At 39.6% G+C, this 16,492-nt stretch overlaps 1 protein-coding gene across 2 annotated transcripts; it reads left to right on the forward strand.

Annotated features, from left to right (window-relative positions):
* Positions 1–3,788: 3,788 nt before the first annotated feature.
* LOC146369455 (adipocyte plasma membrane-associated protein) lies at positions 3,789–16,434 on the forward strand. Of its 2 annotated transcripts, XR_014797388.1 has the most exons (10): positions 3,789–3,918; positions 7,069–7,158; positions 7,575–7,696; positions 7,785–7,886; positions 8,489–8,641; positions 8,720–8,835; positions 10,252–10,412; positions 10,553–10,748; positions 13,009–13,979; positions 14,104–16,434. XR_014797388.1 is itself a non-coding variant. In XM_084910498.1 (9 exons), the coding sequence occupies exons 2-9, from the start codon at positions 7,070–7,072 to the stop codon at positions 13,216–13,218; spliced, it is 1,149 nt and encodes a 382-aa protein (XP_084766624.1). In that variant the 5' UTR covers positions 3,789–3,918; position 7,069; the 3' UTR covers positions 13,219–16,434. The 2 variants fall into 2 exon arrangements, 1 of the variants encoding a protein (XP_084766624.1); XM_084910498.1 differs by having other exon boundaries at positions 13,009–16,434.
* Positions 16,435–16,492: the final 58 nt, after the last annotated feature.

The raw sequence follows: 16,492 nt of genomic DNA on the forward strand, positions 1-16,492 counted from the left end.
GACCTTAACTGAGACAGGTTAAGGCCTGCAGTTCTTTAAATGTTGTTCTGGGTTCTTTTGTGACCTCCTGAATGAGTCGTCACTGGGCTGTTGGAGTAATTTAGGAAAGCCGGTCATTCTGGAAAGGTTCACCACTGTTCCAAGTTTTCGCCATTTGTGGAAAATGGCTCTCTTTGGTTTACTGGAGTCCCAAAGCCTTAGAATTTGGTGTGATGTGTTGCTTTTTGAGATCATTTAGCGTACTTGAATTTGTCTCACAAGATCTATTTAAGTGATTGCTTGATTCAACAGGTCTGGTAGTAATCAGATAGTAAAATTGAATTTAGCTTTCCAAAAATTTTTGATTAATCACAGTTAATTCATGATTTAACAAAAAGGGGCAATTACTTTTTCGCTGGTTTGGATAACGTTTTTCCCTTAATAAATGAAATGATGATTGAAAAATAGCATTTTATTTTTCTTGATATCTTTGTTTAATATTTTTTTTTTTTTTTTTTTTGATAATCCAGAACAAATGTGACAAATATGCAAAAGCTAAGTTATCAGGTAGGGGGCAAATACCTTTTCAAACAGTACCTTTTTACTCGTGGACAGAGAAGACTTGGCCAACAGTGCTCTGTTTAATAATCTATTTATCTTTAATCTGGACCAATATGATTACCTGTGGTTACCAGAGGTATCTGCTGTGTTTTAACTGTTCAGAGATGGGTTGTTGTCACAAGTACTTTCTGGCAGCAATTAGTGATATGTCGGTCGCGAACGAAATGGCTCTTAGAGCCGGGTCTTTGACGTGAACGACGGGAGCCGGCTCCTTATCGCCAGCCATGGGTCGGTCTCTCTCTCTCTCTCTCTCTCTCTCTCTCTCTCTCTCTCTCTCTCTCTCTCTCTCTCTCTCTCTCTCTCTCTCTCTCTGCTTCACTCAGCATGCGAGGGGGGAGGGGCGGTAGTTACACTCACAGTAGCACAGGAACAGAGCAGGAGGGAGAGACAGAAAGAAAGCCAGGGACAACAACATCACATTAGAAAGGTATAGTGATCATCCACGACTATTTTCAGTTGCGGATGATAAAGGATTCAGAAAGTTTATTCATGCAGGCCCATATGACAGAGAATATGCATCTTCTTTTTGTTTTCATATTTTAATTTATATTTAATTGTATTGTGGTTTGCAGTATATTTACGGTGGCCCCTAGAGACAAAGCAGCACGTACAAACTTCAAAACACGTACGAACCGTGAAGCGCGCACAAACTCAGAAGCACGTACAAACTCAGAAGCACGTACAAACTCAGAAGCACGTACAAACTCAGAAGCACGTACAAACTCAGAAGCACGTACAAACTCAGAAGCTCCAAAAACTCCAAAATACGTACAAAAGACAACAGAAGTGCTCTAGGATGCTAGGGGCAGTGTTGAGCTTTTGTTACCTAGTGGCTACACAAGCCAGCAAGTACCAACAACCGGATTTGGTGTGTGGTAGTAACAAGTAAATGAACATTTTTTAAATTATTTGAATATATATGAGTGCTTGTGTATACAGGGAGTGCAGAATTATTAGGCAAATGAGTATTTTGTCCACATCATCCTCTTCATGCATGTTGTCTTACTCCAAGCTGTATAGGCTCGAAAGCCTACTACCAATTAAGCATATTAGGTGATGTGCATCTCTGTAATGGGAAGGGGTGTGGTCTAATGACATCAACACCCTATATCAGGTGTGCATAATTATTAGGCAACGTCCTTTCCTTTGGCAAAATGGGTCAAAAGAAGGACTTGACAGGCTCAGAAAAGTCAAAAATAGTGAGATATCTTGCAGAGGGATGCAGCAGTCTCAAAATTGCAAAGCTTCTGAAGCGTGATCATCGAACAATCAAGCGTTTCATTCAAAATAGTCAACAGGGTCGCAAGAAGCGTGTGGAAAAACCAAGGCGCAAAATAACTGCCCATGAACTGAGAAAAGTCAAGCGTGCAGCTGCCAAGATGCCACTTGCCACCAGTTTGGCCATATTTCAGAGCTGCAACATCACTGGAGTGCCCAAAAGCACAAGGTGTGCAATACTCAGAGACATGGCCAAGGTAAGAAAGGCTGAAAGACGACCACCACTGAACAAGACACACAAGCTGAAACGTCAAGACGGGGCCAAGAAATATCTCAAGACTGATTTTTCTAAGGTTTTATGGACTGATGAAATGAGAGTGAGTCTTGATGGGCCAGATGGATGGGCCCGTGGCTGGATTGGTAAAGGGCAGAGAGCTCCAGTCCGACTCAGACGCCAGCAAGGTGAAGGTGGAGTACTGGTTTGGGCTGGTATCATCAAAGATGAGCTTGTGGGGCCTTTTCGGGTTGAGGATGGAGTCAAGCTCAACTCCCAGTCCTACTGCCAGTTTCTGGAAGACACCTTCTTCAAGCAGTGGTACAGGAAGAAGTCTGCATCCTTCAAGAAAAACATGATTTTCATGCAGGACAATGCTCCATCACACGCGTCCAAGTACTCCACAGCGTGGCTGGCAAGAAAGGGTATAAAAGAAGAAAAACTAATGACATGGCCACCTTGTTCACCTGATCTGAACCCCATTGAGAACCTGTGGTCCATCATCAAATGTGAGATTTACAAGGAGGGAAAACAGTACACCTCTCTGAACAGTGTCTGGGAGGCTGTGGTTGCTGCTGCACGCAATGTTGATGGTGAACAGATCAAAACACTGACAGAATCCATGGATGGCAGGCTTTTGAGTGTCCTTGCAAAGAAAGGTGGCTATATTGGTCGCTGATTTGTTTTTGTTTTGTTTTTGAATGTCAGAAATGTATATTTGTGAATGTGGAGATGTTATATTGGTTTCACTGGTAAAAATAAATAATTGAAATGGGTATATATTTGTTTTTTGTTAAGTTGCCTAATAATTATGCACAGTAATAGTCACCTGCACACACACAGATATCCCCCTAAAATTGCTAAAACTGAAAACAAACTAAAAACTACTTCCAAAAACATTCAGCTTTGATATCAATGAGTTTTTTGGGTTCATTGAGAACATGGTTGTTGTTCAATAATAAAATTATTCCTCAAAAATACAACTTGCCTAATAATTCTGCACTCCCTGTAAATACACAAACAATACACATATGCTTTCAATTGTGTAATTTAAGTGATCTAGGTAGCTCTGTTTTGGAAGTTCAGTTAACGCTAGAAATGTGTTTTGGAGTTTGTACATGCTTTGTCTCTAGGGGCCACTGTATATATTTATATATAAACATATATAAATAAAACCACTTTTTTTTTACATTAGTAATTCCTTTTGTGCATAATTTTATATCATTGTAATAATAAATTAATTAAAGCAACAAAACAACCTGAAGAGCCGGTTCGGAGCCGAAAGCGCCGGCTCTTATTAGTAAGCCGAGCCGAAAGAGCCGGTTCTCTAAAAAGAGCCGGAAATCCCATCACTAGCAGCAATGCAGCAGCTCCTCCTTTCGTCCTCTGTTTGACCCTAACTCAAATAACCTCACATAAATGTGGGAGTCCCTCTTTCGAACGCTCAACCTCGTGTATGAAGTTGTCAGGAAAAATACGGGAGTAACGTCAATACCACTTTCAAAATAAAAACTGAGCAAGAGTGATATATTTTGTAAATCAATCCATTTTTGGAAAAATGTCCTCAATCAAAATTTTATACTAACTTAAAAGACGTTAAAATCTTTGACGGTAAATTTTGGGGTTTGTAATTCTTTGCACTGAATTTCTGTTAAGCAAAGACATAAATAGGTTCCAAAACAATCGCCGATGAGGCTTTTATTTTTGATGGTTCAAACCGGATAAGCTCCTGTACATTCCGGTCGTCTTGACGTTACCGCTTCGCCTGCTTGATACTGAGGCTTATCCAGCAGACGGAGGAGTCGCGCGCTCAGAACTTCAGTCACGTAAGTTTGATACTTCGTTTCATTTTTAGCTCGCGCTCATTTAAAACAGTCACTAATCCACCGAACGCGAGCTTAAAGTGACCGTTCTCTGTGAGCCCTGTGCCAGATTGCGCTTAAAAATGTGTAAATTAATTGAATCTGCTCTATATTAGGAGAATAACAACTTGGAAAAAAACGAATTCAATAGTTTGTTGGACTTACTAGGCACTGGACTACATTTCGGCTTCGATTACACACTTTTATAAAAGGTTTTTATTTCCAGTGATTCATGTTACCAAACGCACGCACGACCAGCAAGTGGGAATGTTCTCTTTGCGCTCTACAAACCTCCCGTTAAACATCTGTGGCTATACGTTTACCTGCTTTATCCTAAAAGATTGAAAGCGAGTTAAAGACTTTTTTATGACCCACTAAGAAAAAAAACTTCTCGGGTGTAGCAGGTTTGATTGTAATGGTTTTCAGTTGAGCTTCCACTGGCCAGAACAAATGGTCTGAATACGTAATACATGGTGGTGAAAGCTGAACCTTAACGCACCGTTGCAACCAGATAATGCTTCATTACCTAACGATACAACATGGGTGACAAACATGCGGTCCCAGAAACATGCTGTTATGTTATCTGGCATTTTTTAAGGGAGTAAGAAGACCCTGTCTTGCACTCAGGCATATTTTCTTTAGGTGAACAACTAAAGAATGTACCTTTTTACAATTAAAGGCACTTACTGTAAATTCATATGATTAAAAACAATTTAAAGTCTTACATAATTAACTAAAGCAATCAACAGTGTCCAAAACATCCATATATTGTGTTGAAGAGAAATCAACAGAAGTCCAACTAGGGCCAGGCTGTACTTTTGTGTAATACCAGTTTGTACCAGAAGGTGGTGCAGTGAGTCAGCGTAAACTTTATTTTAAAGGCAAGTTTTTATTTTACAATAGCGGCCTTGTAAAAATTGAAGCTTACCAAATAAAGGAATATCTAAAATAAGATGGGGAAAGTTTGTTTTATTTATGTGTGCGTTTTAAATACAGTTTTTCTACAGTGGTTTTTACTGATTGAGATGGGCTGATGAATTTAAAACGAGTTTGACACTGTTGATCTAGAATCTGTGCTGGCTCAAGCTTTCTGCATGTCAACCTGTCCCCGGAGCACAGGACTAAACCCTTTTGTGAATTAGTAAACTACTTTTTATTTATTGATATGGGGCAGGAGAATGTGCAGAACAAGTTGTTATTTAGCCTCTAAATTTAAGGAGGTTAGCTGGAAATCCAGCAATCTGTTGCACAACTGTTGCACAACTGTTCCCCAGAGCTCACTCTTTGGGAATTCTCTCATTCCTACAAAGCTGTCACAACTGCAAAATGTCACATTTTTTCCACTTGACACTCAAATGCCACATCTGAGTTTCTGACTGATTAACATCACCTGATGTGAGGAAACAAGGAAAACCTCCACAGTGTTTCCTTTATGTTCAAAGGAATCAGAGGAGCTTGGTGTAATCAACACTAAGCCAAAGTACACTCCGAGCACTCATTAACTGCAGGTCCTGTAGTGTAACCATAAAATGTGTTAACAAAGGCAGCTTGTTGTGCTTCATATTTGAGCTGATATGTGCGTCTTGTCCAGTCGATATTGAGCAGGAAGCGACATTCAGTGAGTGTCTGGAGGCTCGACGCCAAGGAAGTTTTAAGCTTTGCAGTTTTCCTGAATACTGGTGAACTTTTGTGTACCAGGTTGTACATTTTTCTGAAATAGCTTGAAGAAGAAATGGTTTTGTTTATTTAAACAAAACCATTTCTGTCAGTTGAAGACAATTAATCAGATTTACTTTATTTTTATTTACTTTATTGTAAGTAGTTTGTAGTTATATTTTATTTATTGTTTCTTATTTTATTTTTATCCAGAATTATTTTATACATTCATTGTTTTATTTAAAAAAAAATTGTATTTGTATTTTATATATATATATATATATATATATATATATATATATATATATATATATATATATATATATATATTTCTCTGTGACAGTTTTTTTGCTAATAGTGATGCTGTTTTATTACTTTGTGTTAGGACTGACCCATATCACATAGAGCAAGGCCATTCGTGAGCAACTCTCACAACATTAAGACAAAGCCGGGAATATCTGAGACTGAGAGCCACGTGCCAGCCTAAGACTACAGTTTTGTAAAAATGAATCAGCAATCTACACAGGGGGAAACATGGCCACAAAATCCAAATAGCCTCTTTTTTTTCTTTTTTTCTTAAATTAGCGAATATTCTCAGTTTAAACATTTGATTTGTTTTCTGTGTGCTGTAATCGAAAAAGGGGGATGCACATTTCTGGATTGAATGCTGTGTTAATAGTGTTGTGCTATAATGCAGCTGCAGCTTCCTGTAAGTTGCAAACATGGATAGAAATCATCATCAGAAATATAATCTTCACACATTTTTGGAATTTTAGCTGCATGAATGCTACACAAATAAAGTTTGTAGTTAACTAATTAATAATAATTAATTAATTCTAAATCATTTCTACTTTGACTTATGCTCAAAATTATCTACACATGCAAAATGTCTCGTTATGGGGGGATTTTAATCATGTACATCTCATCTGTGTCGATGAAGCTGCCTGAAAGCATGTAATGTCCTAGTAGTGGACGACCTCTATTTTTTTTCCCCCTTCTTGCTCCTTCATGGTTAATGAATCTGTCAGAGCAGATGAGGAGGAGGAGGAGCGTGTGTGGAGCTGCTGACTGAAGTCACAACATTGTTTTTGGTGGAGATAATCATGTTTATGGTGTTAGAATGAATGTTTTTAAGAACACGAGTCATGATTTGGCATTAAAAGGTCACTGCTGGAAAAACGTGTTATCGTGCTGGAACTCCCCGAAATTCACATCTGTAGGCATCCAAAGTTCATAGTAACTGTCTCCCCTTTATGGATACTTCTTTTTTCTTTTTTTTTTTTAAGTTAAAATACATTTAAAACAATTCAGCTCTGTGGTCAATAGACCAGTGAAAAACAACAAAATGTCAAAGGGTGGCAGAAATATTTGGTACTGTTGCCACAAATAGTTTGCAGCTGTGTTATGACGTCATGAATTTTGTAGTAACCAGTGCTTTTTCTTTCCTGTCTCGCTCAGAATGGGAAGGCGATCTCTGTTAGTGGCTCTCCTGGCTATAGCTGTTGGAGTTTACCTGCTGCCGTCTCCCATCGACCCCAAACCGCACGTGTAAGTGTTCACACTTTCAGCTGGAGTCCCTCCAACGTGACTGGGAGCGCTTCAGGCCCGCAAACATGGTTATAGTGGGAAGTGCAGCAGCTACAGTTAACAGCCTTTTAAAAGCGGATACAAGAACCAAACTGCTGTTTTACAAGCAAAGTTAAACCACTGGATCAGATGTGTATAAGGAGAAGAGTTTAAGGGCAGACCAGTCGAAGTCAGATTGCATTTTTATGTTTTAATTCAATCAAAAATGCTTTTTGCCTCTGTATATATAGAGAGTAGCTTTCGTAAAACCATGTATTTACATTTTTCCTTTCATTTAAGGTTCAAAAACTATTATAATAGCTCATAACACAAAGTTCATCTAGCTCTGTGCTGCTGTTCAGTTTTCCTGTATTGTTACCCACGGTTTGTTTCCCCAGACTGAAGGGGCCACCTCCGGCTCTGGAGGGGCCGCTGGCTGTCAACACCCGTCTGCAGAAGGGTCGCAGGCTGTTCGCTGGGAAACTACACGGACCAGAATCCTTCACTGCTGATGAGCATGGTGAGAGAGTTTGTTTTCCCCCTTCTCTCTTATTCCTGTGTGAAGACATCTACGTGCAAGCTACATATTGATGGAGTGTGTGTTTCAGGTAATGTGTACACGGGCACAGTGGACGGGAAGCTGTGGAGAATCGGTCCTGACGACAGCCTGACCTTCATCACTCACATGGGACAAAATCTACCAGAATGCGGTTGGTGTTTGTTCAGGGATGACTGATCCTTCCTCACTTTCCTCCTAACTTTTTGTGGTCTTCATAACTTTACTGTGTAGCTGTTGTAATCTGTGACATTATGTCCTTCGAATCAGCAGTTTATCTTTTTTAAATAGTATGAAGATAAAAGCTGGCATTTAATAGCTGACTTCACATGACTTTTAAGGTTAAATTTTAACTTTGAGTATCAGAGGGCTAATAGGAGCTCGTATGTCTAAGGGGACAGTCAAAGTAGCTCAGTGCTTCATTTGGTTAGAAGAAAATTGGATGATAATGAACTTTGGCAGTTAACAAGGATTCATTTACCTCAGTGGAAATAACCCAAACCAGATGACTCGCTGCATTTAGCTACAACAGCACTGGGAAAAATGTAATTTGCAGCACACATGAAACCTGAATATTAAAAGTGATGCATTTAATTATTCAGTAAACCTTTATTTATAATTTGAGGTTTATTTTTTAGTATTTAAAAGCACATATGAGACTAATGGAAATCTTTAAGTCGATTTTTGAATGTCAAAAAGACACAAAAATGAACAACATTGAATGTTTTCACAGCACCACATGTTGTGTGTCTGCAGGTAGCAGTACAGACTATGAACCTTTGTGCGGTCGCCCTCATGGCATCCGTTTGGATCGTCACGGTCAGCTGATCGTTGCTGACTCTTACTTTGGGCTGCACAGCGTGGATCCCAAAACCGGAGAAAAGACTTTACTCCTGGCTAATTCAGAGGGTACAGAGTGTGCTAGTTGTGCTCCACATGCTGTATGAATCCCTTTAAGACCAGTAAAGTCATTCTGTTTGTCCTCAGGAGCTGATGGCACTCCCTTTACCTTTTTAAACGGGCTTGAGATTTCCTCCCAAACTGGAATCGTCTATTTCACGGACTCCTCCAGTCGCTGGGGACGCAGGCACGTCAAACTGGAGGTGAGAAGGAGGTCTGGGCTTTAAAATAATAATCCAAACACAATTTTTACTGTAGATTTGCACAAAGAACATTTGGAAGCAAAGGTGGGCAGCAGCTCTGGTCTTCTAATAGATCGCAAAAAGGACTGCTGATGCAAGCAAGCGCCATTGAGGATTGTTTTTTTCCCCTTCAGAGTTGCTTAGTAACCACAGCACTGAAAAAAACAAGAGGACACTTAAGCTAGTTCTTTGTCTCTGTTCATCTGCCCAGTTTGCCAAAAAAAGGAACCAACAAGAGTCCATTCAGTCCTGCTGGTGAGGCTTCAGGAAGCACTTTAAAATCTGATTAACCTCTCACAGTAATTATGTAAATTAGAAATATGATTTCCTGGTTCACCGTGGCAGTCGACTGCCTGAGGGATGACCATGTTTTATTTTATGTGGAGTTTGGGTGGTAGATAGTGAGAACCCTTTTAACATAAGGTGGAACCTTTACTGTTCAAGACAGAGCTGATGGATTCTCTAGTGAGCATTATTACGGTCATTAAATGTCACTCTCTGGATAAGGGAGTTATAACACAACCAGAATCCACCCTCTCTGTGCAATCTTGCCCTTGCCCCGTTTCTGTGGAACACCCTCCCTCAAGATATTAGGCAGGCATGCTCTGTGGAGGTTTTTAAAACTAAGCTGAAGACACATTTGTTCACCCTATCTTACATGTCTTAATTCTATGGCTTTTAGTTTTTACATTTTTACTGTTTTTAACTTGTATTGTGTCTTTTACCTGTATTGCTATGTATTGCTTTTATTTCTTTTTTTATCTTTTTAGTTTCAAATAGTTGTACAGCACTTTGTTTGAAAGCGCTTTATAAATAAAGTTATTATTATTATTATTATTATTATTATTAAATGTAATAAAATAATGTAATAAAACCATTTTTCTAAATGTTTTTCATAAGCCAAGCAAGAAAACCACAACAATCAGATGGCCCCTATGAGCAAGTACTTGGCAACAGTGGGAAGGAAAAACTCACTTTTAACAGGAAGTAACGTCCAGCAGAACGAGGCTCAGGAGGGCCGGCCATCTGTCATGACTGGTTCAGAGCAGAGGGAGATAGCTTCTTCCTTATTTTCAAGTAGTAAGAAATTAATAAATGAAGATAAAAGTAAATGTATCTCAGATAAGCTACGATTTGTTCAAATAAGCTAACTGAAGTGAAACAAGCAAAGAAACAAATGTAGTTTTTTGTGTATTGTAGGCGGTGATTCAACAAAACAGAGCGATGATAAAATGAGCAGCATGAGTTTATGTAAACTAAAGAGATAAACTGGAGCTTTATATAAATGGCGTTTGGATAAATTAAATACAAAGCTGTACAAAATCAGGCTAAGCTGTGCTAAACCGTTCAAACTGAACAATTCTGATTGTTTTTCAGGTGATCGAGCTGAACAGCCTTGGCCGTCTTCTCTCCTACAATCCCCAGTCAGGAAGTGTGACTGTGCTTCTGGACTCTCTCTACATGCCGAACGGCATCGTCCTGTCACCTGACGAAGACTTCCTGCTACTGGCGGAAACCAGCATTGGACGTATACTGAGGTTTGGATTGATTAGAGGATATTATGCAAAGTTGCATTCATTTTCTGGAGGCCTAAACTAAGCTTTTCCCTTAAAATGATCTTTTTTCCCCTAAAAGGAAGAAAAACTCAAATCAAGAAAAATGTTTTGTTGTATATCAGGTATTGGTTAAAAGGCCCAAAATCTGGGACCAAGGAGGTCATCATGGACAATATGATTGGTTATCCCGACAACATCCGCCTCAGTGACCATGGTACATTCCTGGTTGGCATAACAACACCTCGCTTTCGGAAGTTCATGCCACCTTTCCTGGATATGATTGCTCCGTACCCAGTGGTCAAACGCTTCCTTGCCAAGGTCAGTGAGTTTTGATTATGAGGATAATGAGCTGATGGGTGATAAGAAAAAAAAATGTGAGTCAAACCTTCACTTGTGTGATTATTGGCAACTAAACAGGATCTGCTTTAGTTTTAAAACAGCCTGTAAGATCTCAGATAAGTGCTGATTTCATCCTGGTTTTTGTGTTGATAGCTGCAACTCAGTCCAATTAAATTAAGATTATTTAAATTTATTAATAAATACGTCAATATAAGATGTAAATACACAGAAAAAAAGTCTGTAGTTTCTGCAAATAACCAGTTAAAATATTGTTTGGCTGGAATTGCGAAATGACTTCAGTTCCCCAAAGCAACAATGAAATTTGAAATTAGTGATGTTGGATTGAGTTGAGTATTTAAAAGATCTGTTGTAAACCTGGCCAAAAATGCCGATGATAAAAACAAAGCTATTAAAAAAAAGTTGTCAGTTGACTAATAGGGATAAATATAGATCAGCTTAAACTATCACCTGAAAATTTTAGTTTAGTAAAGTATTAATCACTTAAATGTTTATTTTTTGTTGTAAAGTAACAAATAAGCTGTTAGTAGCTGGGACATCTTTTGTAACATTTTATAGTTTATTGAGAAGCTCAATGCAGATTAATTAATAATGAAAGGTTTTAGCTGCTTCCCAGCTTAAGTTCAGAGGTTCTGTTGAGAAGCAGTGTAGTTTCATCTATTTTCCCATAATGCATCTGCTCTCCGTGATTCTCAGTTATTTATAGTGTGGTCAAGCTTTGTTGCTGACTGCATGGTGACGAGACAGTGTGAAATCTAACAGGACAGGGTCAGGGCCTCTTTAGCTGGACACACACAGACACTAAATACACTGCTCCGACACACACGGACACACTTGAATGAATTCATCCCAGGACACACATCTGAATTGTTGGTGAACTGCTTCAAGGGTGAAAATTAAATCAAAGACATGGCAACAAAAGAAATGGTTCAGTTCAGACACGGTTTGATCTCCCAGGAAAATAAAAACTCGCTGCAAAAAGGAAGTTTAGAAGGTTTTAGCACAGTGGACATTGATACCAAACTGTTGACGCCACCACTTTCATATCTCAATTTTAGTCTGAATGAAAGAAAACACTGACATGTCTTTGTCTAATGTTGTTTCCTGCCACTCTCTGCAGCCTGACACCATCTCCGGTTATAGTTCCACATTTATGCAAAGCTAAGTCAAACGAAGACAGCACTCCATGCAAAAATCTTAATAAAAAAGGGAACAGGAAGTATTAATGTCTTTCTTTTTTCTCTCCTCTCCTGAATCATCATTTCGTGTCCTGTGTTGTTAGTAGCTGTAAGCCTCGGATCTGGTCTTTACATAAGTAAAGACAAAATGCAGTTTCTAAATTAAGGTGTTTGTTATTAAGGGGGGGGGCTACGTGGCTCTGTGTGGAAAAGTGATTGCGTTATAAAAAATATTATAGCAGCTTTCGTCCATATAGATGGTACGAAGAAGGAAATTATCGGGGGGGGGGGGGAGCATAACAAAAAGTGGAAGACTGTAAATGTGTATAAATGGTAAATGGCCTGTATTTGTATAGCGCTTTACTTGTCCCTAAGGACCCCAAAGCGCTTTATACAACCTGTCATCCACCCATTCACACACTGGTGATGGCAAGCTACATTGTAGCCACAGCCACCCTGGGGCGCACTGACAGAGGCGAGGCTGCCGGACACTGGCGCCACCGGGCCCTCTGACCACCACCAGTAGGCAACAGGTGAAGTGTCTTGCCCAAGGACACAACGACCGGGACTGTTCAAACCGGGGCTCGAACCGGCAACCTTCCGATTACAAGGCGAACTCCCAACTCTTGAGCCACGATCGCCCCGTAATAATAATAGTATTATTATTTATTTATTTCAAGTGAACAAGAAAACTTTTGAAGAACTCTTTCAGAAGTCATTCTTTATGTCATGTGTCTTTTATTATTAGCAATTCCTTAGGTTGATTATTGTAAATTCATAGATTTTTGTAGTCTGTAAGATGCACAAAAGGAGTCCAAATTGATGTCTTGAAATTGCTAATAGCAGTACTCCATTACATATGACAGTAGACAAAGAAAACTTTAATGAAGTAAAGCAGGAAACTGTCACATTTAAAGCCTTGAAATGTCCTGTCCTGGCCCTTGTTACCAGATTTTAGCTGTACATTCTGAGTTAAGGCTATGTTGCCAAGTGCTAAAGTTATTTTACACTTTAGCACTAATTCAATGCGTTTGTGTTTCCAGGTGGTTCCCCTGAACTGGTATAACATTCTGCTGCCACGCTACGCTCTGGTCCTGGAGCTGGGATTGGATGGCGAACTCATGGGAACGCTTCATGACCCGGAGGGCCGCCTCACATGGGCCGTCAGCGATGTCTTCCAGCACCGAGGGAGAACCTACCTGGGCAGCACCGACCTGCCGTTCCTTCCCATCTTGGAAGGCTGGGATAGCTGATGATGACATATAAAGACTCTTTTCGTTTTATGTGGATGCAGGGTTCTTCACATTCACATTAGGACAACCACTAGTGTTTCCAGAGCAGTAAACTAAGAAAATATGATAACCTGAAGACATTTTAAGACACAGTGAATCTACCCCTAAAAATAATGAATGTCGAAATTTTTCCACTAAAGACATGTAGTGTCCAAAAAACAGAGGGCTACGGATGAATGAATCCCTGAAATACTGCTCAGTTTAAAGAAACAATAATAATTACACTCCCTGTTAAAAGTGAGTTTATCCTTCCCACTGTTGCCAAGTACTTGCTCATAGGGGCCATCTGATTGTGGTTTTCTTGCAAATATTTTAGGGTGTTTACCTTACAATATAAAGTACCTCGAGGCAACTGTTGTTCTTATTTGGTGTTATATAAATAAAATGTAATTAAATGATCAAACTTATGTTTGACTTATGTTCATATCTGACCACTGTAGGTTAGAAACGATGTAGTTGGGGAATGGGATTACTGAGCAGATTAAAGTAAACCTCTTTTTACTCAACAATCAAAAGCAGAGAAAGTGTCTTTTTCTAGACGTGAAATCAGATTAGAAACCTGCGATGAACAGGGGATAAATATATCCTCACGTAAATAGCTTACGAGTTGTTTTTGCACTGCAGGAGAAAAACTGGAACACAACTGTAGAGACACCTGGTGGCTTTCCAACCATCACTGACTTTAATATCATCACTCGTTAACCCTAGAACACTAATTTCAGGTGATTTTCACCCATCCAGTTATTAAATAGGTGGCAATTTCCAAGAGAATTCATTTGGTAAACAAAAACTTTTATCGTCAGCTGATCAAAAAATTTAATTTTTTTGTTTCTTTTCACGGAACAGAAGTTTGATACCATCATGGGGAGGCTCGCGGCTCTCCAACGGGAGATTGAGAGACCAGTGTCGGAGTGTTAAAGAACAGCTTTAAAATTCTCCTGAGCTGCTCGCATAAAAGAAAAATCAACAACATCAACATGCGGACACCACGGCGCCAGCTGCACGGGCCCAAGGCTGGAGCCGAACAAAAACTCCCTGATAACGACTGTGTGATGACTATTCTTCCCATCCCATGCAAGGCCACCTGGGTTGGCTAGCAGACTTTTTACTTAGCCTGATAGGGCGAAGGACACTGTCTCAGCTGAACTATGGACACGCACACACATACACTTACACTGATAAGCATTCACACATCCCCCTTCCCCTTCCAATGCCTTCGATGCTTGTTGCCTCCTGGGAACACGAGGCGGGTCTGGGCCCGCGCTGGAGAGTCGGCGCAGTGGCAGGATGGCTGCTGTGTTGCCTGGGATTACTCCTTATCCCCCTACCCAACCCTGTTGCTGGTCACGTGCTCTATAATGTTGTACTGTGGACATTTATGTGCTTTTCTGTGCAGAGGAGTTTTTTTTGTTTCCTGTTCTCATGCTGTCCTCCTGTAGCCCAGCATGAGTAGAGGTCTCTTTTTTTCCTCTTGTACTTTTCCCATTGTAGTGTCCATTTCAGTGGTTTTTCTGTAATGCAACCGTTCTCTGACTTGTATCCCCATGTGATGTCTGTGTTGTGTGTGTAAGGTCGGGGGGCAGGTTCATTCCACTGCAGGGCAACCTGCCACTGCATGTGGCGAATACAAATTTGAACTTGAATTGTCCCGGGCTTACATGTTCCAGGTATGTATGGACCAAAGAACAAGTTCCCAGTTCTATTTTTATTATTTTTAGTTAACCATTCCCTAATTTTTCACTAATTTTAGGGTACAGGGTCCCCGCTAGGGATGGGTATTGATAAGATTTTCACGATTCCGATTCCATTTTCGATTCTGTTTAACGATTCGATTCTTTATCGATTCTTTTTTTAAAAAAAGGAGAACACTAAGGTCGATTAGCTTAGAACTTTGTTTTATATCTTCTCTTTGAACAAGATAGAAATTTAGCAGTAACATGGCCTTACAAACCCAACAGTGAGATCTTAAGAGATCCAGCCTATGGCTCTTCAATGGGGTGTCACAGGGTCCCCGGGGAAAAAATTGTAAATGTAAAACAATAAAATAAATATTCTTCTGTAGCAATAACAAAGTATAACATAAATTATTCTGTAGCAATTACACAAGAATATCCAGTAATGTCCCTGCCTACAATTAAACACATTCACTTACCGAAAATCGGGGCATCTGCTGTAGCAAATGGGTGCAAGCCTTTTACCACAAACTTAGTCACTGCTCGGTGACATTCGTCTATCCTGGCCTGAAAGGAGACGCTACCGGTAGACTGCAGCGGCGAGCGCCAGTCAGACTGTCTGTCTCTCTCATCATGGTCACCTAAATGCACAGTAATGGCAGGTTTTGTGATAAGGCAGATCGCGCTAACATAATATGCACTGTTAGTTGATTATTTACCTGCCGCATTAATGAGAGAGGACGTGCAAACGTTACCGCTGCTGCTGGGTTGAGATTCACGAGTCCGGAGCAGAATTAAAAACACGACATCCATTGATGTTTTTGGTATTAGTTCTTGGTTAAATAAAGTAAAAGTAATAAAGCAGTAAATATTAGTCACCTATGTGTTATAAATAAATGCATATCCTGTTTTTATCTTGTTAGTGGATTTATATTCAGTGTAGCAGCATGAGCCCTCCTGTATCGGTCCCAAAAAGAGGAAAAGCACCAGGTAAATGACGCTCCGCAACGTGGTGACGTCATTCGGGGCGACTGGAATCGATAAGGGAATCGTTTGCAAAAATGGCAAACAATTCCAAGGAATTGAAACAGTGGGAACCGGTTCTCAACAAGAACCGGTTTTCGATACCCATCCCTAGTCCCCGCATACTTTTTTTTTCCTTTTTATGAGACTTATAGGGGGTAGTAAAAGAAGAGTACTTCAATTTGCCATATATTGTTGTACTTTAATATATTTTGATGGGAAGTATTTTTTTGTCGGGTATATTGGGTAAAATTGGGTGATAGTGTTACTGTTCTTGGGTTAAATCCATTAGGTTTGGTTCACCATTACTGCTGAGACGCGGGCCTGAATTGTCAAATTTCGCTAACTTTTCTTTCTACAGAATTTGAAATGAACCTAATAAATGTGAATTTTGGACTGTCTTAAAAACTTGGAGGTTTACTGTTAATATCATGTTGAAAAGTTAGTCTTTTAAATAAAACTTTTACATTATTTAACATTCCATTGTGACTCAGTCCTTGGATTCAATTTTTTTAAAAAAAATACATTTTTAAACCACA

This window comes from Perissodus microlepis, chromosome 17, assembly GCF_051167445.1.
Source record: "Perissodus microlepis isolate ML-2025 ecotype Zambia chromosome 17, ASM5116744v1, whole genome shotgun sequence".
In the NCBI taxonomy this organism is placed as follows: Eukaryota; Metazoa; Chordata; class Actinopteri; order Cichliformes; family Cichlidae; genus Perissodus; species Perissodus microlepis.